Genomic DNA, 25,711 nt, shown 5'->3' on the forward strand with positions numbered 1-25,711 from the left:
GCTTGAAGTTTGGAAAAAAGTTTCAGTACTTTCGTGCACCTTAAGATATTGCTAGTACAACGTGTGTGTGTGTGTGTGTGTGTGTGTGTGTGTGTGTGTGTGTGTGTGTGTGTGTGTGTGTGTGTTGGTTTTTGTGATTTATGAGGACATTTCACATGAATACACGCCACACTATGAGGACATTTTGTATTATGAGGACAGGGTTGGTGTCCTCATAATACGGGCAATGTAGAAGTGCTTCTAGGGGTAAGAGGAGCTTAAATTCAAATTTTCTCTGAAAGTCCCTATAAATCACAATGATCAGACTTTGTGTATGACGTGTGTATCGAGACTGCGCCCCTGTAGGCCGGTCCGGTGTAATGCACCTCCTAATTAATATTCATATTTGTGTATGGAATCGGAGGTTCTGATTGGATGACCACCAGATGTCCTCATAATTTCGGATTTTGCCAAACCACTGTGTTAAACGCACTTACAAGAAGGACGGTAACTATAGCGATAACAATTAAGAAATAGTCAAAATAGTTCTAAATATAATATAATATCAGAATCCAGAGCACACATGAAACACACAAAAAAGAAAAAATATCACTTTTGAAACGATTTCACTGATTGATGACGCCTTCTCACACCTGACCCAAGCCATTTGCGGATAAGTCATCGGTGCGAAGGGACGTAAGGTAAGACAAACAACTACTTTTTAACTTTATAAACTGTTTGGGGTTACAACGTTTAAATATTCTACAGTTAATCGCACGTAAATGTAATAATTATTAGCAGTTCAATCTAGTTTTGATGAAACCTCACTGCATCTTTTCCTGACCAAGCGTGAGGAATTAAGAATATATTATTAAACAATTATTTTGTCATTAAACATTTGCTATCTTATCATGCTTCATGTTAAGTAGATAAAGATTAGTAGTATCATCCAAAATAAACACATTACAAGCTGTTACTTAAGTAACAGCTTGTGTGTTTATTTTGGATGATGAATTGACAGATTGAGAACATTATTTGAAAGATTTTAAGGATTTGTGGCTGTAAAATTATGTGTTTATAGGTTTAGTGCGGTAAACTTCGTTTTACACGACGAATTGTTTCTTATTACTTTGTGACGCAGTTACCCATGTGCTTGCGGCCTGCTACTTGTAACAATTGTGCACTATGAAGAAAGACAATGCTTGCATTGCTTACTGTAACTCTAATAATGTAGTGGTTTCTTAGTATGACTAAGGCCTGTTGTAAGATATGTTGTCTTTGGTATCTGGATGGTTATTCACCTATATAAACATGACCATGCCTGTGAAAACCCAGCTAAAGCAGTGTTTGGTCATTTATTGTACAAAGGTTTGACAAATTTCAGTCTCAGAAAATCATGTTTTCGAGATTCCAATGTGATATTTTATGTATTGTATGTATGGACAGGTTGATGGATAATTTAGCTGGTACCTGTGACCATGTGACAATAAGAATCATTACTTTCATTCCAATTACTGTCTATATAGGAAATAAGAGTAAATACTTTATAGTTGATTAGGTCAGTGATGTCTAAAAATCATTGTAAATTTTGTAAAGTGACTAAAATGTCATTGTGCCTTTACAGGAAATGACAGCAACAACAAGATCTCAAAGGGCCAAGCTAAAGCCAAATGATGAAGCTGCATATTATATATCTATGTCAAAAGACAAGGATGGGTTTGAAATAAAATTCATAAATTCATTCAAAGGTGAGTAATACAGGCCTGTGTTTAAACCAACCCTGCTCCTTGAGATCTTAAGCATTTGATATTTTGAGCTTTCAGCCCTTAGGTGATTTGTGTCACTTTCAACCGGTCGGTGTGCTTCCACTAAACATAACTAATATCTGTGCATAAATTTAGAGGAGTATTACATGTAAATATTTAGTAGATTGTGGTCTCTTCCTATCTAGCAATTTGTGTTTATATTAAAATTAAAAACTTTGATTGTATTTATAAAAGTTCTGTTGCATTTTATGAAGTTTGTTGACCTGGCTCGCGTGATTTTCAGTTAAAGAGCTTCAGAAAAGGTCACGTGATTTCCGGAAAGGGAACCTAGGGACCATTGATGCTCACTGCTTTTTGTGTTGCATTGTAAAAAAAAATTGGTAACGGACGTTTTAGTACACTGGAAGGATTTTGCGATAAGGACAGCCCTTAAAATGGACAACTCCCTGCTCAGTGCCCTGACTACTAGACAAGGGAGCTGAGTGAGGCACAGCCTATGTTACTTCATACTTCAGTTCCAACCCTTCTCCAACACACCTGCCTTTCATTATCAATGGACTCTATGCACAGCGGCGCTTGACATATTTCCGGTGAAATCTCAGGATGGTGGACTACTTCCGCCAGTCGTAGAGTGCAATTCAGGAACGCTCGTTGCCAAAACAACACAGCTAATTTTGTTGATGGTTGTTTTATTTACATAGAAATAACTTGTACTCCACACAGAATACCATAATGACATTTAAACGTATGAAAGTATATTTTTAAAGTCGGGAGGACAGAATGTCTAGCCACCACTGCTGTGTGTCATAGTGTTTACAGCATTAGACTCACTTGAAAGCATGACAACTTCTGCACTGCTACCCTGTATCTGCATTACCACTAGTTTTAGCTTGAAATTACACTGATAACAGTACTAGTCATCTGTTGTTGATAAACTTATGAATTTGGTTTAATTGTTGTCATCAGTACTAGCGAAGATGACATCTGTGGTTAAACAAGGTAAAAATAAGAACAGTAAAAACTCTTTATTTTGCGTATTTATGTATGCTTTATTTATATCAAATGCAAAAGACAAATAGAAAATTAATATCAATGACAACAAGAATAACTTCAGAGAAAAATATAACACACATACAACAAACTAAATACACGGGGTATTAAAATAAACAAACTACACCAGAGATAAACAAATAATGAAAAAATATAGATTTCAAAAACGGACTTTACCATAGTCAATATTCCCTTTGCTTTGTTTTTTACATCCTCTAATGTTTCAAGATACTTACTTAAAAATAACCAAGTAAAAATTTTTACAATCGACGTGAATACCAAAATAAAACCGTAAAAACTCAGAACAGTTCTCTAAACGTCACATTTAAGCTATTAGTCCTGCTGCAGTTTGTGTTGCTTTATACTTGTATACTATAGCACTAACAGTGAGATCCCATTTGTTTCTCTTATTTTACCTGACACTGTAACACAAGACATTATTATATTAATAACGTGATTAGCCTGCTGGACAAGTTCATCAGTTGGTTCAGCTGTGTTTGATTGGGTTGGAACTGAACTCTGTAGGCCAGAAGATTTCCAGGAGCATGGCTGGAAAACACATGTTAAAACAATATTTAATCCAGGCCCTTTTTCCTGACTGCTCTTTGTTAGGTCGGGGTGTCTTCAGTTGTCGTCACTTTCAAAAGGGTGATTTTCTTTTTGAGTATCGAGGACGAGTCTTAACTAAGGAGGAATATGAACGAAGACATAGTGAACTTGAAGTCTTTTTGTTTGAGTTTCGTTTTGATGGAAGACAACTATGGTATGTATAATATTTTACTCAATTTACAATTTCTTCCAAACATTCATAGTCACATTCATAGCCACATGACGTTCATCCAGAAACATGATTAATTATTCAGTAAAACTTGCATTTACTTAATGTATGATTCAGTCAGTGTTATTACACCTTTTAGTTAGCATTGTGTTCTTGCTGTTTCAGGGTTGATGCTTCCAAAGATGATGGCTCTTTAGGGAGACTTGTCAACGACGATCATGTGAACCCCAACAGTAAAATGAAAATCATTACTGTGAACAGAAAGCCCCATCTTTGCTTATTTGCAGTAAAGAACATCAGTCCTGGGGATGAGATTATGTATAACTATGGGGATTCTGACTGGCCATGGAGAAACAAGGTATTTATAAAGAGTGTGAATTTTTTAGCTGAATTAAATTTTAACAATGTTTGCAAATGGACATGGCAAAGTGTAGTTAAGCGTCTTCATTTTGAATGTGCACAGGTAACTTTTGAGACAGAACAACAGTCACACCATTCGATCAATTGTGCTGGAGACAATGATGGAACACAGAAGGTATTTGTTTGTAAAGTGTACATGAGTAATTTACCTCAAGTTTAATCCTGTTTATACTTATTTTGATGATAGACAAACTGTTTTAGCAGGGCACTTTGTATTTAAGCATGTTAATGTGTTAATACTTCTTCATTTTGAATGTGCACAGGTAACTTCTGAGACAGAACAACAGTCACACCGTTCGATCAACTGTGCAGGAGACAATGATGGAACACAGAAGGTATTTGTTTGTAAAGTGTACATGAGTAATTTACCTCAAGTTTAATCCTATTTATACTTATTTTGATGATAGACAAACTGTTTTAGCAGGACACTTTGTATTCAAGCCTGTTAATGTGTTAATACTTCTTCATTTTGAATGTGCACAGGTAACTTCTGAGACAGAACAACAGTCACACCGTTCGATCAACTGTGCAGGAGACAATGATGGAACACAGAAGGTATTTGTTTGTAAAGTGTACATGAGTAATTTACCTCAAGTTTAATCCTATTTATACTTATTTTGATGATAGACAAACTGTTTTAGCAGGACACTTTGTATTTAAGCATGTTAATGTGTTAATACTTCTTCATTTTGAATGTGCACAGGTAACTTCTGAGACAGAACAACAGTCACACCGTTCGATCAACTGTGCAGGAGACAATGATGGAACACAGAAGGTATTTGTTTGTAAAGTGTACATGAGTAATTTACCTCAAGTTTAATCCTATTTATACTTATTTTGATGATAGACAAACTGTTTTAGCAGGACACTTTGTATTTAAGCATGTTAATGTGTTAATACTTCTTCATTTTGACTGTGCACAGGTAACTTCTGAGACAGAACAACAGTCACACCGTTCGATCAACTGTGCAGGAGACAATGATGGAACACAGAAGGTATTTGTTTGTAAAGTGTAAATGAGTAATTTACCTCAAGTTTAATCCTATTTATACTTATTTTGATGATAGACAAACTGTTTTAGCAGCACACTTTGTATTCAAGCCTGTTAATGTGTTAATACTTCTTCATTTTGAATGTGCACAGGTAACTTCTGAGACAGAACAACAGTCACACCGTTCGATCAACTGTGCAGGAGACAATGATGGAACACAGAAGGTATTTGTTTGTAAAGTGTACATGAGTAATTTACCTCAAGTTTAATCCTATTTATACTTATTTTGATGATAGACAAACTGTTTTAGCAGGACACTTTGTATTCAAGCCTGTTAATGTGTTAATACTTCTTCATTTTGAATGTGCACAGGTAACTTCTGAGACAGAACAACAGTCACACCGTTCGATCAACTGTGCAGGAGACAATGATGGAACACAGAAGGTATTTGTTTGTAAAGTGTAAATGAGTAATTTACCTCAAGTTTAATCCTATTTATACTTATTTTGATGATAGACAAACTGTTTTAGCAGGGCACTTTGTATTTAAGCATGTTAATGTGTTAATACTTCTTCATTTTGAATGTGCACAGGTAACTTCTGAGACAGAACAACAGTCACACCGTTCGATCAACTGTGCAGGAGACAATGATGGAACACAGAAGGTATTTGTTTGTAAAGTGTAAATGAGTAATTTACCTCAAGTTTAATCCTATTTATACTTATTTTGATGATAGACAAACTGTTTTAGCAGGACACTTTGTATTCAAGCCTGTTAATGTGTTAATACTTCTTCATTTTGAATGTGCACAGGTAACTTCTGAGACAGAACAACAGTCACACCGTTCGATCAACTGTGCAGGAGACAATGATGGAACACAGAAGGTATTTGTTTGTAAAGTGTAAATGAGTAATTTACCTCAAGTTTAATCCTATTTATACTTATTTTGATGATAGACAAACTGTTTTAGCAGGACACTTTGTATTTAAGCATGTTAATGTGTTAATACTTCTTCATTTTGACTGTGCACAGGTAACTTCTGAGACAGAACAACAGTCACACCGTTCGATCAACTGTGCAGGAGACAATGATGGAACACAGAAGGTATTTGTTTGTAAAGTGTACATGAGTAATTTACCTCAAGTTTAATCCTATTTATACTTATTTTGATGATAGACAAACTGTTTTAGCAGGACACTTTGTATTTAAGCATGTTAATGTGTTAATACTTCTTCATTTTGATTGTGCACAGGTAACTTCTGAGACAGAACAACAGTCACACCGTTCGATCAACTGTGCAGGAGACAATGATGGAACACAGAAGGTATTTGTTTGTAAAGTGTACATGAGTAATTTACCTCAAGTTTAATCCTATTTATACTTATTTTGATGATAGACAAACTGTTTTAGCAGGACACTTTGTATTTAAGCATGTTAATGTGTTAATACTTCTTCATTTTGACTGTGCACAGGTAACTTCTGAGACAGAACAACAGTCACACCGTTCGATCAACTGTGCAGGAGACAATGATGGAACACAGAAGGTATTTGTTTGTAAAGTGTAAATGAGTAATTTACCTCAAGTTTAATCCTATTTATACTTATTTTGATGATAGACAAACTGTTTTAGCAGGGCACTTTGTATTTAAGCATGTTAATGTGTTAATACTTCTTCATTTTGAATGTGCACAGGTAACTTCTGAGACAGAACAACAGTCACACCATTCGATCAACTGTGCAGGAGACAATGATGGAACACAGAAGGTATTTGTTTGTAAAGTGTACATGAGTAATTTACCTCAAGTTTAATCCTATTCATACTTATTTTGATGATAGACAAACTGTTTTAGCAGGACACTTTGTATTTAAGCATGTTAATGTGTTAATACTTCTTCATTTTGATTGTGCACAGGTAACTTCTGTTTCTGCTTTTACAGTTAGATCAAACCATCTTTTATGTGTTCATGTGTCCCCGTAATAAGGCTCGGTGTCTGTCGTCAGGAATGGGTAGACGTTTAGGGTTTGTGCTTTTACAGTTAGATCAAACCTTCTTTTGTGTGTTCATGTGTCCCCGTAATAAGGCTCGGTGTCTGTCGTCAGGAATGGGTAAACATTTAGGGTTTGTGCTTTAACAGTTAGATCAAACCTTCTTTTGTGTGTTCATGTGTCCCCGTAATAAGGCGTGGTGTCTGTCGTCAGGAATGGGTAGACGTTTAGGGTTTGTGCTTTTACAGTTAGATCAAACCTTCTTTTGTGTGTTCATGTGTCCCCGTAATAAGGCTCGGTGTCTGTCGTCAGGAATGGGTAGACGTTTAGGGTTTGTGCTTTTACAGTTAGATCAAACCTTCTTTTGTGTGTTCATGTGTCCCCGTAATAAGGCTCGGTGTCTGTCGTCGGGAATGGGTAAACATTTAGGGTTTGTGCTTTAACAGTTAGATCAAACCTTCTTTTGTGTGTTCATGTGTCCCCGTAATAAGGCGTGGTGTCTGTCGTCGGGAATGGGTAGACGTTCAGTGTTTCTGCTTTTACAGTTAGATCAAACCTTCTTTTGTGTGTTCATGTGTCCCCGTAATAAGGCTCGGTGTCTGTCGTCAGGAATGGGTAGACGTTTAGGGTTTGTGCTTTTACAGTTAGATCAAACCTTCTTTTGTGTGTTCATGTGTCCCCGTAATAAGGCTCGGTGTCTGTCGTCGGGAATGGGTAAACATTTAGGGTTTGTGCTTTTACAGTTAGATCAAACCTTCTTTTGTGTGTTCATGTGTCCCCGTAATAAGGCTCGGTGTCTGTCGTCAGGAATGGGTAGACGTTTAGGGTTTCTGCTTTTACAGTTAGATAGTGCTGCCACTAACGACTAATTATCTAACGACTAATCTTTCGACTAATTTTTCGAATAGTCGACTATTCTAAACGACTAATTAAAAAAAACTCAAGTGTTTGTTATTTCATTGTGTCCATTTTATTTTGAACCCACCGGTGTCATAAACAATATGAATAACTTAAATGTTACCAAATAAAAAATTACAATGTAAACAATATAAATAATAATAAAAACTTCCAGTGCAAAGTAGATGCTTAACAGAAATATGAAATGTTTCACTTCTACTCTTTGATCTTATATTGCATTTTAACACAACTGAATGCTATTTTACATATTATCTGTTCTGTTGTAGCCTATAAAATAGTGACTAAACATGACCCATCACCTCGTTTTTATCCAACCAGCTGTTCCTTTAACTGCTGCTAAAATCCTGATTTAGATATGCAAAAATCACCATACATTTACATTGTAGCTTTACTGCTGTTGCTCTTCTCATAATTGTTGTTGTGTTTTGAGCCATTTCTTGATTTTAAATGCGAGTGATATAGCGCAGACAATTCGGTGCAAATTCAGAAATATAAGAGAATACACTGTTGTTGTTACATAGACTACACAACACGGCATACAGCATCATAGGGAGGGAGAAAGCTCGCACACAGACTCACACTACTGCTAATCTTTCTTCAAGTCATGTTAACTCGATCAGTCGTCTTTGTCAGAGACATCTGTGAATGTTGACGTTTACGCAAAAAAGAAAGTACATTAAAAACACTGCCACCTTTTCACTGTCACGTAAGAGAGAGGCGCGCGCGGTCGAGGCGCTGCAAGCAACATGAGTGATAGAGAGAGAGAGAGAGACGCGCTGAACACTCGCAACAATGATTGAGCCGTTTAAAATAGTAAAATAAAAATGTAAATGGGAATCATGAAAAATCTATTTGTTGCGTCCAGTGTTGATTCCGTGGCGGAATCACGAGCAAACACTGATAGCCTTTAACATCCAAAGACAGAGTCATTGTACTTCTCAAAAGAGTTAATAAAACAGTACTGACTAGCTCGCCGTTTCATTAATAATCATATAACAGTTACTTACGTTGTCCTATTCTCTGTGGGTGTATCGTCAATAACTCCCGAGTGTTTTCGTTTGAGATGCTCGTGCATTGTCGTTGTGCTCCCGTGATAAGCCAGCCACGTTTGGCACGGTGTAACAGACCACTCTTTTATCACAACTTGGCTTAAAATACTTTCATACTTCGGAAGCTTTCCGACTCATAATTCCATAGACTCACCTGCCACCGCCAATTTTTCAAAATTAAAGCAGTGAAGGCAGGGGGAGAGGGAAGAAAGATGATAGCGTAGCAGATTAACCAGCAGGGCGCGCACAGCGCACAGACTGGTGTGGAGGTGAATTACATTGAGCCATTTGAGACATGAGACAGAATTACAGTGGGCCGTTTGAGACGGAAAAAAATAAATATGCGACTCCTCGACTAAAAAAATTGCCGTCGACAAATTTTCATCGTCGATTACGTCGACTACGTCGACTATTCGCGGCAGCACTACAGTTAGATCAAACCATCTTTTGTGTGTTCATGTGTCCCCGTAATAAGGCTCGGTGTCTGTCGTCAGGAATGGGTAGACGTTCAGTGTTTCTGCTTTTACAGTTAGATCAAACCTTCTTTTGTGTGTTCATGTGTCCCCGTAATAAGGCTCGGTGTCTGTCGTCAGGAATGGGTAGACGTTTAGGGTTTGTGCTTTAACAGTTAGATCAAACCTTCTTTTGTGTGTTCATGTGTCCCCGTAATAAGGCGTGGTGTCTGTCGTCAGGAATGGGTAGACGTTTAGGGTTTCTGCTTTTACAGTTAGATCAAACCATCTTTTGTGTGTTCATGTGTCCCCGTAATAAGGCGTGCTGTCTGTCGTCGGGAATGGGTAAACATTTAGGGTTTGTGCTTTAACAGTTAGATCAAACCTTCTTTTGTGTGTTCATGTGTCCCCGTAATAAGGCTCGGTGTCTGTCGTCGGGAATGGGTAGACGTTTAGGGTTTGTGCTTTAACAGTTAGATCAAACCTTCTTTTGTGTGTTCATGTGTCCCCGTAATAAGGCGTGGTGTCTGTCGTCAGGAATGGGTAGACGTTTAGGGTTTCTGCTTTTACAGTTAGATCAAACCATCTTTTGTGTGTTCATGTGTCCCCGTAATAAGGCGTGCTGTCTGTCGTCGGGAATGGGTAAACATTTAGGGTTTGTGCTTTAACAGTTAGATCAAACCTTCTTTTGTGTGTTCATGTGTCCCCGTAATAAGGCTCGGTGTCTGTCGTCAGGAATGGGTAGACGTTCAGTGTTTCTGCTTTTACAGTTAGATCAAACCATCTTTTGTGTGTTCATGTGTCCCCGTAATAAGGCGTGCTGTCTGTCGTCGGGAATGGGTAAACATTTAGGGTTTGTGCTTTAACAGTTAGATCAAACCTTCTTTTGTGTGTTCATGTGTCCCCGTAATAAGGCTCGGTGTCTGTCGTCAGGAATGGGTAGACGTTCAGTGTTTCTGCTTTTACAGTTAGATCAAACCATCTTTTGTGTGTTCATGTGTCCCCGTAATAAGGCGGGGTGTCTGTCGTCAGGAATGGGTAGACGTTCAGTGTTTCTGCTTTTACAGTTAGATCAAACCATCTTTTGTGTGTTCATGTGTCCCCGTAATAAGGCTCGGTGTCTGTCGTCAGGAATGGGTAGACGTTCAGTGTTTCTGCTTTTACAGTTAGATCAAACCATCTTTTGTGTGTTCATGTGTCCCCGTAATAAGGCGTGGTGTCTGTCGTCAGGAATGGGTAGACGTTTAGGGTTTCTGCTTTTACAGTTAGATCAAACCATCTTTTGTGTGTTCATGTGTCCCCGTAATAAGGCGTGGTGTCTGTCGTCAGGAATGGGTAGACGTTCAGTGTTTCTGCTTTTACAGTTAGATCAAACCATCTTTTGTGTGTTCATGTGTCCCCGTAATAAGGCGGGGTGTCTGTCGTCAGGAATGGGTAGACGTTCAGTGTTTCTGCTTTTACAGTTAGATCAAACCTTCTTTTGTGTGTTCATGTGTCCCCGTAATAAGGCTCGGTGTCTGTCGTCAGGAATGGGTAGACGTTTAGGGTTTGTGCTTTAACAGTTAGATCAAACCTTCTTTTGTGTGTTCATGTGTCCCCGTAATAAGGCGGGGTGTCTGTCGTCAGGAATGGGTAGACGTTCAGTGTTTCTGCTTTTACAGTTAGATCAAACCTTCTTTTGTGTGTTCATGTGTCCCCGTAATAAGGCTCGGTGTCTGTCGTCAGGAATGGGTAGACGTTTAGGGTTTGTGCTTTAACAGTTAGATCAAACCATCTTTTGTGTGTTCATGTGTCCCCGTAATAAGGCTCGGTGTCTGTCGTCAGGAATGGGTAGACGTTCAGTGTTTCTGCTTTTACAGTTAGATCAAACCATCTTTTGTGTGTTCATGTGTCCCCGTAATAAGGCGGGGTGTCTGTCGTCAGGAATGGGTAGACGTTCAGTGTTTCTGCTTTTACAGTTAGATCAAACCTTCTTTTGTGTGTTCATGTGTCCCCGTAATAAGGCTCGGTGTCTGTCGTCAGGAATGGGTAGACGTTCAGTGTTTCTGCTTTTACAGTTAGATCAAACCTTCTTTTGTGTGTTCATGTGTCCCCGTAATAAGGCTCGGTGTCTGTCGTCGGGAATGGGTAGACGTTAAGGGTTTGTGCTTCAACAGTTAGATCAAACCTTCTTTTGTGTGTTCATGTGTCCCCGTAATAAGGCTCGGTGTCTGTCGTCAGGAATGGGTAGACGTTTAGGGTTTGTGCTTTAACAGTTAGATCAAACCTTCTTTTGTGTGTTCATGTGTCCCCGTAATAAGGCGTGGTGTCTGTCGTCAGGAATGGGTAGACGTTCAGTGTTTCTGCTTTTACAGTTAGATCAAACCTTCTTTTGTGTGTTCATGTGTCCCCGTAATAAGGCTCGGTGTCTGTCGTCAGGAATGGGTAGACGTTTAGGGTTTGTGCTTTAACAGTTAGATCAAACCTTCTTTTGTGTGTTCATGTGTCCCCGTAATAAGGCTCGGTGTCTGTCGTCAGGAATGGGTAGACGTTTAGGGTTTGTGCTTTAACAGTTAGATCAAACCTTCTTTTGTGTGTTCACGTGTCCCCGTAATAAGGCGTGGTGTCTGTCGTCGGGAATGGGTAGACGTTCAGGGTTTCTGCTTTTACAGTTAGATCAAACCTTCTTTTGTGTGTTCATGTGTCCCCGTAATAAGGCGTGGTGTTTGTCGTCAGGAATGGGTAGACGTTTAGGGTTTGTGCTTTAACAGTTAGATCAAACCTTCTTTTGTGTGTTCACGTGTCCCCGTAATAAGGCTCGGTGTCTGTCGTCAGGAATGGGTAGACGTTTAGGGTTTGTGCTTTAACAGTTAGATCAAACCTTCTTTTGTGTGTTCACGTGTCCCCGTAATAAGGCGTGGTGTCTGTCGTCGGGAATGGGTAGACGTTCAGGGTTTCTGCTTTTACAGTTAGATCAAACCTTCTTTTGTGTGTTCATGTGTCCCCGTAATAAGGCGTGGTGTTTGTCGTCAGGAATGGGTAGACGTTTAGGGTTTGTGCTTTAACAGTTAGATCAAACCTTCTTTTGTGTGTTCATGTGTCCCCGTAATAAGGCTCGGTGTCTGTCGTCGGGAATGGGTAAACGTTTAGGGTTTGTGCTTTAACAGTTAGATCAAACCTTCTTTTGTGTGTTCATGTGTATCTGTAATGAATCGCGGTGTCCTGTTTTCTGTTGTGGGGGATGGGCAGATGATTCCTACAGCCAGATTGGACCTTCAGGGCTCTAGACTAACTTTTTGCACCGGTTGCACTGGTGCGCCTAAACATTTTGCTTAGGTGCACCAACACAAAAGTTAGCTGCACTCTAATTTTTGACCGCATCGGATTTATAGTTCACCCAAAAATGAAAATTCTGTCATAATTTACTCACTCTCATGTTGTTACCTGTATAAATGTCTTTGTTCTGGTGAACATGAATGAAAATATTTTGAGGAATGTTTGTAACCAAACCATTCATGAGCCCCATTTACTTCCATAGTATTATTTTTTCCTACTATAGAAGTGAATGGGGCTCATGCTTGGTTTGGTTATTAACATTCCTCAAAATATCTTGCTTTGTGTTTATCAGAACAAAGACATTTATATAGGTTTGTAACAAAATGAGGGAGAGTTAATAATGACAGAATTTTCATTTTTGGGTGAACTGTCCCTTTAACACCGCAAGTTTAGCGCCAGTGGTGGTTTAATACAGAATATAAACATATAGGCTATTTTATAATTTTCATGTTGTCATTCCATTTTCTTTATACGAGTCATGCACAGTCCTGTTTGATAACCCGCATCCGCCCAAAATAACACTTAAAATATTTGTTAAAATAACACTTGACCCGTTATCCGACATCAGCATCAATGTCATACCCGCCCGTTTTACATAAAGACAGCGACCGCCCGCACCGCAAATCGTGAAGTAAGTAGAAACCTTTAAAGATCTTCATGCAGAACATTGACCGAAATAAGCACAGGACTAATATATTAACTAAATATATTAACATTTAATGTGAAACTTTGTGAGGGTCGGCAGATTGACAGCTGAGCGGTCAGCAGTATTTGAACACTCATACGCGCTGCGCTTATATTTATAATTAACTTATAAATTGATGATATGATTGCAGTGATTCCAAAGGGATGTCCAAAAAAAAACTCAAGTAGAATGTTAAATGTTTAAAGTTGAATGTCTCTTTCTTGCTGCCTGTAGTGTAAACCCGCACCGGTGATGGCATGATACGCTAGCTTGCATCTTGCATTACCTTAAATTATCATCGTCATACAAATAAAAGTAAAACAACATTCAAAACTGTAATGGTGTACATTTATTTATGTAAAGTAACACTCGCAATAATAACAAAACATTGTGCTATTTTAAATAGGTAAAAAAAAAAAATTGTGCTGCATCAGATTTGGAGCGCGTCACACAAAAAATAAACTCATATAGGCTATAGGCTACTTTTAAATTCGTTTTGTTAATTTGCTAATTATTTAAGTGAAACACATTTCATGTAGGCTTATTTATTTTATTATTTTTTCACAAAAGAAAGATGTAAGCATCATGTTCTATTCATTTTAATGCTTTTTGCGTATAAACTAAAGCCTTGGGGGGAATTATTTATGAATGAATCAACAACGCAAATCAAGGAATGCATTTATTTCTCTATTTAAGACAATCTTGCAGGGCGGTAATAGTGATACAGCAAACACCGAAAAGTCAGATTAGATTTGGAAGTAAGATTATGAAGAAAGCGGTCCTGACTCCTGGCTTTTTTCTATAAATTGGGCGCACGCGACATTGCTGTTCGGGGTTACGTTCAAATAATTTTCTTCAAAAGAATTATGCTCTGGCTCTGACTCGATTGTAAGAGGCTCATTACCTAATTCCGTCTTCGGGTTCGGACCAGGACTGATGTGACGGGAGGTTGATGTCAGAGCATTGGTTATGATCTTTGGACGGATCAGGCATTAACTCTGTTTATCTGACGGACCAAGGCTACTCACCTCTCTCTCTCTCTCTCTCTCTCTCTCTCTCTCTCTCTCTCTCTCTGACTGGAGCGCACACGCATTTTTAAACGTACACACATGTAGATCTGGACCATGGCTTTTTCCCTCTGATTTTTTTTTAAGTCGCACCATTGAGAAATTAGTTCGCGTCGCACTCTCGAGCCCTGACCTTGGTTTTTGTTTACATACGTCTCTTTGTGAAATCCTGGTGGTGTTGTTTGCATCTTGTAGGATGAGTATGTTAATCTTTTAACATCAGTTTGGAGTTTTTCACTTAGGGCAGTGTTCTTCACTCCCAATCCTGGAGAGCCGGTGTCCTGCAGAGTTTAGCTCCAACCTTAATTAAACACACCTACCTGTGATCTTCTTGTGATCATGAAGACATTGATTAGCTTGCTCAGGTGTGTTTGATTAAGGTTGGAGCTAAACTCTGCAGGACACCGGCTCTCCAGGGCTGGGAGTGAAGAACACTGACTTAGGGTGTGATAATTCGATAGAAATTTTGTTAAATGTAAATTAATTTCAGTCATCTGTGTTAATAAATTTTTTAATACTTTTTCAACAGAAGTGCCAACATGTTGTAGTCTGCTCGGTAGTATCCAGCTTGGATAAATGTGAGAGCTGTACTGGACCCTATTCTGCCTTTAAGTGGATTGGCGTGAAATGTCAGAGTAAGTATTTTGTCTAAGAAAATATATTTGCTTTGTCAGACTTTTCAGTGTTTTCAAGCCAAATTAATGATACATATGATTGAGGTAAGCATTCCTATGCTTCTCAGTTGTTCATTTGTACGTCCATGTCAGTCACACTTTATGTTGATGGGCCACTTAAAGACATTAAACTAACAATAAATAACTTTGCAACTATGTCAACTTACACTCATTAAAGTATTAGAAAACTGTAAAGCATAGGGTTAGGGAAAGGTTTAGAGTTTGTGGAATAAGTTGACATGTATTTGTAAAGTTACTTAAGTTAGTAAAATGTCTAAAGTGGACTGTCGAAATAGTGATACCTCCATTTCTGTATTAGTCCATTTTTTTCAATATTTTTTCTTTCTGTCTTTCAAACTCTCCATCTATTTGCTGTTTGACTCTAGAGAATCTGTAACAGAACATAGAGATTAGGAAATTTAAATATTCTAAAAAAATTAAATGCATATGAGTGAATTACATGAACCAACCTTGTTATTACACTTTCTGTCTAGTTTGTTGCCGCTTTTGGCATAAAACCTGCTACGATAAAAATGTGATGCTTCAATCTGACCCTATTACATCAGTAAGTATTTGTTTAAACATAATTAGAAAAAAAAAGTTCAGATGCAAAAGCTGCTAAACGCCACCACTGTCTAAAATAAGATAATGATTGTAACTGTATGCCCTTGACATGTATTATAATGTTCATCAAATACACTTACTCCTGCCATCAGGCCATTCAGAAATGCTAGGTTTTAGGCAAAAGCCATTAAGAATATGATTAAAAATGCTATTTAAAAAAACATCATACCAGATGCACTTAGTAGGTTTTGCATCTGAACTCTTCATATATACTCAAATAGAAATAAACAATTTTAAGTAATGTTTTGATATGTGTATATATATTTTTTCCTTTTCAGAATTCTGAAGAATGCAGCAATGAGTCTGATCAGGACTATGTACCCGATTTTGGTTCAGACCATTCTGAGGAGAGCACAGTGTCTGAAGTGTCTAAACAATCTACTGCAAAAATTCAAAAAGGCAGACAATGCCAAGAACGCCTCAAAGGTAGAGACTCACTGAATAAAGATCCATTCTCCACAGCACAGGCTGAACGGTTGTGTAGTAAAAGCAAGCATGTTCAAGTGTCAGGAACTCACAACGAATCAAGGATCGGTAATACAGGGGACACATCTGTTGAGAATATCACAGGTTCTGTGGAAGATCAATGTGTACAGCCCTCAAATATTTCTTCTTCAGTAACCAAGAAGAATTACTGCTTCATTTGTGGAAAACCACAATCAAAATATTCACGACACTTAAAAGTTCATGAGAAAACAAATGCGGAAGTTGCTCGGGCTTTGGCTCTGCCTAAACACTCCAAAGAGCGTAAACAATTGCTTGACAAACTGAGAAACCAAGGAAACTACGAACACAATACAGATGTTTTGACAAGTGGGACTGGATTGTTAAAAATCAGACGTAAACCAAAGAAAAAATTTAGTTCAAAAGATTATGTACATTGTATGTATTGCCATGCCATGTTTCTGCGGAGAGACCTGTGGAGACATGTTCGTAATTGTCCTTCTAAACCAGTGGAAGATGGGGCAGGGCCAGGAAAAAACAGGGTTTTGCACTTGGCATCAGTGTCGGATTCAACTCTGTGTCAACAAATATCACAGGGTGTTTGGAAGTTGTTAACTCTGATGAAAGATGATATGATTTCTGCTGCTGTCCGGAGTGACTTCTGCATTCTTCAACTGGCTCAGTCATTTTTCAATAAACATGGACAAGATCCAACCAAATTTGACTACATTCGTCAGAAGCTCCGGGAAGTTGGTCGACTTCTGCTGGTCCTGCGAAGAGAATTTTCTATTCAGACTCTTGAGGATGCTATAAGACCTGCAAATTTTAAGGTAGTTGTCCAGGCTGTCAAGAAGGTGTCTGGGTTTGATGAAAATAAACATTCCTACCAGACTCCAAGTCTTGCTCTAAAGTTAGGCCACTCATTACATAAGATAAGTGACATTATACACTGCAAAGCTCTAATGGCAGATGACAGTGAGGGCATAAAGTCAAGTCAGACTTTCAAAAAACTGTATAATGCAAAGTGGTCTGAACTTGTTTCTCACACGGCTTTGAACACCTTGCATGAGGGGCACTTCAACAAACCATCCACCCTCCCTTTCACAGAGGATGTACAACGTCTTCACCAGCATCTTGAAATGATTGCTAGTTCAACATCTGATAAGTTGACAGAAATGCCATCAGCACAAGTGTATGCAGAACTTTGCAAAGCAACTCTAGCTAAAATAATTCTTTTCAATCGAAGACGGGGCGGAGAGGTTGCAAAGATGCAACTTAAAAGTTTCCAAGAGAGGGACACGGCTCCTCTACATAAAGATGTTGCTGTGGGTCTCACAAAGTTTGAACAAAAACTTTGTGCACATTTCAGTCGGGTGGAAATTAAAGGCAAGAGGGGGCGGAAAGTTGCAGTCTTGCTTTCACCGGACATGGTTAATGCCTTAACTCAACTCATAAGCAGAAGAAAAGAGTGCGGAGTTCCAGAAGAAAACACATTCCTCTTTGCAAGACCAAACTGTTTGACTCCTTATCGAGGTCAAGACTGCCTGAGGATTTATGCAGATGAGTGTGGTGCAAAAAATCCTGAACTCCTCAGGTCTACACAGTTACGTAAACATGTTGCCACTTTATCACAGGTTCTAAACCTTAAAAACCACGAATTGGACCAAGTTGCAGATTTTTTGGGCCACGATATTCGTGTTCATAGAGAGTACTACAGGCTGCCTGAGGCTACAACACAGCTGGCCAAAATATCCAAACTATTACTCGCAATGGAGAAAGGCTCACTAACAGATCTTCAGGGCAAAACACTGGAAGAGATGGAAATTGAAGGTAATACTGTTAAAGTTGTTGCAAATTAGATTTTTTTGTAGTTTTTTGCCCAAGATTCTTTCATACTGTACAGACCATAGATGATTAACAAAGTAGTATTCATTTAGTTTTTGAAAGTGATCATAGTGTTATTTTTTATCTCTAATATTTGCAGTTCTACACTTATTTGATTACTCAAATTACTTGTTTTTAGATCACATAGACTTTACAGATTCTGAGCAAAGTGAAGACAGTGAAGCTTCAGAGACCGATCCACAGACCCAAACAATAATGGGTAAAAGCAAATAACACGCATGTCAAATCATTAAATTCAGCATAAGGTGTACCAGATAATGGTGCAAGATTATATTGTGGTTCAGATACAGTATACAGTGTGGTCATTGTAAACAAAGTAATATGGTCAATATTTCCCAGTAATTGTAGAAAAAATAGATGTTAATAGTTTGTCGGATTATTAGTTTGTTTTCATAATTTTCCAATTCACAGATTTTGACTCTGCTTTAGAAGGCTCATCTGAAGGTATGACGAGTAATTCTAATGCTTTAATTACTAATCCAATTTAAATTTAAAATGTATTGTTTACATATTTTAATTAAACTTTTATTATCTCCTTTTAGTTTGTTTTACTGTACATGTATTTAATGCCTGGAAAATGCCGTCTGAATTGCTTTAGCATGTTTATCTGATTTCATTTCAACTTTTGTCATTTTCAGAACAACTGGGGTGGTTTTCCGGACGGGGATTAGACTAGTACTAAACTAAAATAAATGTAAGAGCAGTCCAAACTCAAAACAACTCGCACTGACTAACTTAAAATACTTCAGTGCCTCTTGTCCTGGCTTAAGCCGATTCCTGTCCGGGAAACCACCCTATAAGCATTATATTTAGGATTATGCGTCCAAATTTTTTCAGTTTTTCTGTTTTGTTTTTTAGCAATTAACCAACCCACTAGTAAGCAGGATAAAAAGCACGCCAGGCGCGAAAAGTGTGAACAACCTGGTAAAACTTGCACAGACACACATACTCCGAACACTACTACGAATTCATGTACATTGAGATCTAAAGTACAAGTTATTAGAATGAAATGGTGTTTGTGCATGCAATGTTTGATATGTGACACTTGAACTTTATACTAATGTTATACTATTCATAACACAGGACTGAAGAAAGCAAGGCGAACTGTTGAGGAACCTCCAGGGACTTCATACGGTATAAACATCCACCTCAGTCAACCAGCATGTTTAAGTGAGGTTTGAGTCATTTTCTGTAGTCCTTGAACTTCTGTTTCTTATAGTATTTTATTTTTCTAATTCACAGATGATTTTGACTCTGCCTTAGAAGGCTCATCTGAAGGTATGACGAGTAATTCCAATGCTTTAATTACTAATCCAATTTAAATTTTCACTTTATTGTTTACATATTTCAATAAAACTTTTATTATCTAATTTTTAGTTTGTTTTACTGTATATGTATTTAATGCCTGGAAAATGCCATCTGAATTGCTTTAGCATGTTTATCTGATTTCATTTCAACTTTTGTCATTTTTAGAACAACTGGGGTGGTTTTCCGGACGGGGATTAGACTAGTACTAAACTAAAATAAATGTAAGAGCAGTCCAAACTCAAAACAACTCGCACTGACTAACTTAAAATACTTCAGTGCCTCTTGTCCTGGCTTAAGCCGATTCCTGTCCGGGAAACCACCCTATAAGCATTATATTTAGGATTATGCGTCCAAGTTTTTTCTGTTTTTCTGTTTTGTGTTTTAGCAATTAACCAACCCACTAGTAAGAAGGATAAAAAGCACGCCAGGCGCGAAAAGTGTGAACAACCTGGTAAAACCTGCACAGACACACATACTCCGAACACTACTACGAATTCATGTACATTGAGATCTAAAGTACAAGTTATTAGAATCAAATGGTGTTTGTGCATGCAATGTTTGATATGTGACACTTGAACTTTATACTAATGTTATACTATTCATAACACAGGACTGAAGAAAGCAAGGCGAACTGTTGAGGAACCTCCAGGGACTTCATACGGTATAAACATCCACCTCAGTCAACCAGCATGTTTAAGTGAGGTTTGAGTCATTTTCTGTAGTCCTTGAACTTCTGTTTCTTATAGTATTTTATTTTTCTAATTCACAGATGATTTTGACTCTGCCTTAGAAGGCTCATCTAAAGGTATGACGAGTAATTCCAATGCTTTAATTACTAATCCAATTTAAATTTTCACTTTATTGTTTACATATTTCAATAAAACTTTTATTATCTAATTTTTAGTTTGTTTTACTGTATATGTATTTAATGCCTGGAAAATGCCATCTGAATTGCTTTAGCATGTTTATCTGATTTCATTTCAACTTTTGTCATTTTTAGAACAACTGGGGTGGTTTTCCGGACGGGGATTAGACTAGTACTAAACTAAAATAAATGTAAGAGCAGTCCAAACTCAAAACAACTCGCACTGACTAACTTAAAATACTTCAGTGCCTCTTGTCCTGGCTTAAGCCGATTCCTGTCCGGGAAACCACCCTATAAGCATTATATTTAGGATAATGCGTCCAAGTTTTTTCTGTTTTTCTGTTTTGTGTTTTAGCAATTAACCAACCCACTAGTAAGAAGGATAAAAAGCACGCCAGGCGCGAAAAGTGTGAACAACCTGGTAAAACTTGCACAGACACACATACTCCGAACACTACTACGAATTCATGTACATTGAGATCTAAAGTACAAGTTATTAGAATCAAATGGTGTTTGTGCATGCAATGTTTGATATGTGACACTTGAACTTTATACTAATGTTATACTATTCATAACACAGGACTGAAGAAAGCAAGGCGAACTGTTGAGGAACCTCCAGGGACTTCATACGGTATAAACATCCACCTCAGTCAACCAGCATGTTTAAGTGAGGTTTGAGTCATTTTCTGTAGTCCTTGAACTTCTGTTTCTTATAGTATTTTATTTTTCTAATTCACAGATGATTTTGACTCTGCTTTAGAAGGCTCATCTGAAGGTATGATGAGTAATTCTAATGCTTTAATTACTAATCCAATTTAAATGTTCACTTTATTGTATAATTCATACAAAATAGTCAACTCATAAAATATCTACGAATTCTCGTGAGATCAGGCTTGCATATCTCTTTAAATTGGAAGTCTTCATTTTATTGTTTACATATTTCAATTAAACTTTCATAGTTTTCTCTTCTAGTTCATCTTACATGTACAGATGGTGGACAAAATATGAACACTATAATAGAGGTTAACAGGGCTTGACATTAACACCTGCCAAACGGCTGCAACTGCTTTTATTATATTCACTAAAAGCTACTCTATTTATGACTCCCTGCACTGAAAAAAAAACGATTTTCTTAGTATTTTTGTCTTGTTTTCAGTATCTTGTATCTAAAAATTCTAAATCAAGATGTATTTTTTGATGAGCAAAATGGCCAAAACGCATACAATTTCAGTGAAATTGGGCTTAAAACGAAAAAAAAAAAATCTAAATGGGGTAAGCACATTTTCTTGAATTGTTTAAGAAAAAAGTTCGAGATTTTTTCTTACCCTGGAAATTGTTTTTCAGGCAGCTAAATATATGAAATGATCTGTATTAATACCAGGTATATACCAGCTAATATTATTTACTCTCAATTTGGGTGTCAATCTTTAAAAAGTAATTTTAGCATGCTAAAGTCTCAACAGAATTGTGACCAGTGAAAATGCTGAGTGGCTAGTAACTAAAAAACCACTGGCCACTGTGGTGGGTGACCAAAAACATTAATGTCAAGCCCTGGAGGTTGCTACTATTTGTAAAGGCTACTATGAAAAAAATAATTTTGGTTGTCTTGCTAACTTTATATTGTCTAGGTTAGATGCAAAAACACGGTTTGAACAAGCTCGCCAAAACAAGTTGTGTTCAGTAGTGCTTCGTACAAGAAATTTGTGAAATGGGTCCATTTTCAGATTTCCAAAGGGGACATTTTAAGATTGTTTGGTGATTCAAGATTAAATATTTTCACACTTGTAAGAGAAGCAGATTCTCTACTCAAACCTCTCTTTAGACCTGTACACACTGCATATTAATTCGGTTGTCACTTTTAATACTTAATCCTGTTTTGTACACACACAGTTCAGTAATATACAGGACCAACCACCGCATTCTACAACCGAATTAACTCCTGCAAAATAGGGCTGCACGATTAATCGAAAAAGAATCATGATCTCGATTCATACATATAGTGAGGAAAATAAGTATTTGAACACCCTGCTATTTTGCAAGTTCTCCCACTTATGGGACTCATGGAGGGGTCTGAAATTGTCATCGTAGCTGCATGTCCACTGTGAAAGACATAATCGAAAAAAAATCCAGAAATCACAATGTATGATTTTTTTTTTACTATTTGTATGATACAGCTGTTAATAAGTATTTGAACACCTGAGAAAATCAATGTTAATAATTGGTGCAGTAGTCTTTGTTTGCAATTACAGAGGTCAAAACTTTCCTGTAGTTTTTCACCAGGTTTACACAAACTGCAGGAGGGATTTTGGCCCACTCCTCCACACAGATCTTCTCTAGATCAGTCAGGTTTCTGTCCTGTCGCTGAGAAACACGGAGTTTGAGCTCCCTCCAAAGATTCTCTATTGGGTTTAGGTCTGGAGACTTGCTAGGCCACGGCAGAACCTTGAAATGCTTCTTAGGGCTCACTCACACTATCCAAACCAAACCGCGCTCGGGCGCGTTTGACCCCCAAAGCCTGGTTTGTTTGACTAGTGTGATCGCTCTGTTCCGCACCCAGAGGTGGGCCGGAGCACGGTTCACTTGGGCTCAGGCGCGGAAGGCTGTGGTGTGAGTGCAATCGCGCCTGAGCGCGATTCAAAAGGTGAAGACGTCAGTTGCGCGACCACTCACCTTCATCTGCCTTCGTTAAAACCTTTTGATGCGCGCAGCGGGGTTACGCGAATGTCCGAGCTGCACACGTGACAGATCAACTAAGCAATATGATAACATGTGAGAGGGATGTCTGTAATTGCGCACCAAACGACTCCGGATAAAAAACAAAGACTTATCATTACAGTGGGTTCCAGTGTTAAGAGAGAGCTTTACTTCCTGCTTTTTTCAAAACAAACGCATCTTAATGACGAAAGCGCGCCCGGACTCGGATCGATAAAAAGTACAGTGTGAGTGCGTGCACCATGGGGGAGAAGGGAGGGGTGACAATCGCGCTGGGGCATGGTTTGGTTTGGTTTGGTTTGGACAGAGCCACTCCTTGGTTATCGTGGCTGTGTGCTTCGGGTCATTGTCATGTTGGAAGACCCAGCCTCGACCCTTCTTCAATGCTCAAACTGAGGGAAGGAGGTTGTTCCCCAAAATCTGGCAATACATGGCCCCGGTCATCCTCTCCTTAATACAGTGTAGTCGCCCTGTCCCATGTGCAGAAAACAACCCCAAAGCATGATGCAACCACCCCCATGCTTCACAGTAGGGATGGTGTTCTTGGGATGGTACTCATCATTCTTCTTCCTCCAAACACGTGTAGTGGAATTATGACCAAAAAGTTCTATTTTGGTTTCATTTGACCACATGACTTTCTCCCATGATTCCTCTGGATCATCCAAATGGTCATTGGCAAACTTAAGACGGGCCTGGACATGTGCTGGTTTAAGCAGGGGAACCTTCCATGCCATGCATGATTTCAAACCATGATGCTTAGTGTATTATCAACAGTAACCTTGGAAACGGTGGTCCCAGCTTTTTTTTAGGTCATTGACCAGCTCCTCCCGTGTAGTTCTGGGCTGATTTCTCACCTTTCTTAGAATCATTGAGACTCCACGAGGTGAGATCTTGCATGGAGCCCCAGTCCGAGGGAGATTGACAGTCATGTTTAGCTTCTTCCATTTTCTAATGATTGCTTCAACAGTGGACCTTTTTTCACCAAGCTGCTTGGCAATTTCCCCGTTGCCCATTCCAGCCTTGTGGAGGTGTACAATATTGTCTCTAGTGTCTTTGGACAGCTCTCTGGTCTTGGCCATGTTAGTAGTTGGATTCATACTGATTGTATGGGGTGGACAGGTGTCTTTATGCAGCTAAACGACCTCAAACAGGTGCATCTAATTTAGGATAATAAATGGAGTGGAGGTGGACATTTTAAAGGCAAACTAACAGGCCTTTGAGGGTCAGAATTCTAGCTGATTGACCGGTGTTCAAATACTTATTTGCAGCTGTGTCATACAAATAAATAGTTAAAAAATCATAAATTGTGATTTCTGGATTTTTTTTTTGATTATGTCTCTCAAAGTGGACATGCACCTATGATGACAATTTCAGACCCCTCCATGATTTCTAAGTGGGAGAACTTGCAAAATAGCAGGGTGTTCAAATACTTATTTTCCTCACTGTAAATGCTATCTTCATTCGAAATGAAGGCAGAACATTGCTATGGTTATCTGTGTCAATCCCATTTTCAGGAGTGAGTCTTGTTCCGTACAGACCTGAAACAAACATTTAGGGGATTCACTCCTGCATTTAAATGCAGTTGTCACTCCCGAAAGCTTGCAGTGTGTACGAGGTCTAAAACAACTGAAGATACCATCTGATAGATGATTGATACAATAGCACACTGGACAGCATTTAAAAGTTGTATGAATATATTGTGAGAAGGTTTAAAGCTTTATTATAGGCAAACAATGGTCCCCAACATCTTATTTATTAAAGTGCTATCAGCTATTTCCCTGCTGTTCATATTATTCTGCCAACCCCTGTATTTAATGGCTATAAAATGTATGAGGATGAGTGAACATCCTTCCTTACTAAAACAAACAGGCAAAATCATGTTTGACAAAAAACAGTAGCCAATCATAATTTTTAATGACTGCATCAATTGGGGAGAGTAGGGAGATAAGCTCTCTAGTCATCATGCTGTTCATATCAGGATTCTGTTTTCCTCCTTTAGTGATTCTTGAAAATTCTGCTGAAAGTGGTGATGCAAGAAGAATACAAAAACGGGTATGGTCTCCAACAGAAATCTCTGCTGTCATGAGACATTTCCGGAACCACATCGCAAAGTGTAAACTTGCCACCAAGATTGAGTGTCTACAGTGCAAAAATGCAGAGCATCCTGCTTTGGATAGTCGCTCTGTTCAAAACATCAGAGACTTTGTGAGGAATCGAGGCTTAACCCTCAAAAGGAAGCAATTACAAAATGCTGAATAAGCACTTTTTTCTGTCGTTTTGTTCATATGTATTTACAAAGTTTTAAACTGTTCATACACTGCAAAAAATGATATGTTAATTTTTTACACATTGTGTGTGTCATGCCATTTAAGTCGTTATTTCATGTTAATATAAATGAAAGGGCCAACACAAGTTGTGTTAAAACAGTGATGGGAGTAACGGGTTACAAAGTAATTCCGTTACTGTAATTCCACTGCTTTTAGCGGTAATTAACATGTAACTAAGTATTTTTTTTAATCAAGTAACGCGGTTACAATTACTGAAATTTAAATGAGTTGGTTACTCGCGTTACTCTATTTTGTGATCAATCAACACTTGCAGACAAGACATTTCTGATTTAACATCGCAGGACTGTGGTGAGCGGCACAATGATGTGTTGTCTCTATACTTCTGTGTTATTATTCATTGTGCCGCCCACCACGGTCCTGCAACATTAGATCAGA

At 38.2% G+C, this 25,711-nt stretch overlaps 2 protein-coding genes across 3 annotated transcripts in view; one reads left to right on the top strand and one right to left on the bottom strand.

Annotated features, from left to right (window-relative positions):
* galntl6 (polypeptide N-acetylgalactosaminyltransferase like 6) overlaps positions 1-25,711 on the bottom strand; it is a 317,093-nt gene that overhangs the window by 22,437 nt on the left and 268,945 nt on the right. The window lies entirely within an intron of this gene.
* Positions 108-25,419, top strand: LOC141354449 (uncharacterized). The gene is made up of 32 exons (XM_073860035.1): positions 108-680; positions 1,604-1,727; positions 3,408-3,558; positions 3,739-3,931; positions 4,037-4,108; positions 4,257-4,328; positions 4,477-4,548; positions 4,697-4,768; positions 4,917-4,988; positions 5,137-5,208; positions 5,357-5,428; positions 5,577-5,648; positions 5,797-5,868; positions 6,017-6,088; positions 6,237-6,308; positions 6,457-6,528; positions 6,677-6,748; positions 14,986-15,091; positions 15,625-15,695; positions 16,033-18,028; positions 18,222-18,302; positions 18,515-18,547; positions 18,962-19,027; positions 19,187-19,237; positions 19,346-19,381; positions 19,797-19,862; positions 20,022-20,072; positions 20,181-20,216; positions 20,632-20,697; positions 20,857-20,907; positions 21,016-21,051; positions 24,988-25,419. The coding sequence occupies exons 2-32, from the start codon at positions 1,607-1,609 to the stop codon at positions 25,245-25,247; spliced, it is 4,407 nt and encodes a 1,468-aa protein (XP_073716136.1). The 5' UTR covers positions 108-680; positions 1,604-1,606; the 3' UTR covers positions 25,248-25,419.

This window comes from Misgurnus anguillicaudatus, chromosome 3 (assembly GCF_027580225.2).
Source record: "Misgurnus anguillicaudatus chromosome 3, ASM2758022v2, whole genome shotgun sequence".
NCBI lineage: Eukaryota > Metazoa > Chordata > Actinopteri > Cypriniformes > Cobitidae > Misgurnus > Misgurnus anguillicaudatus.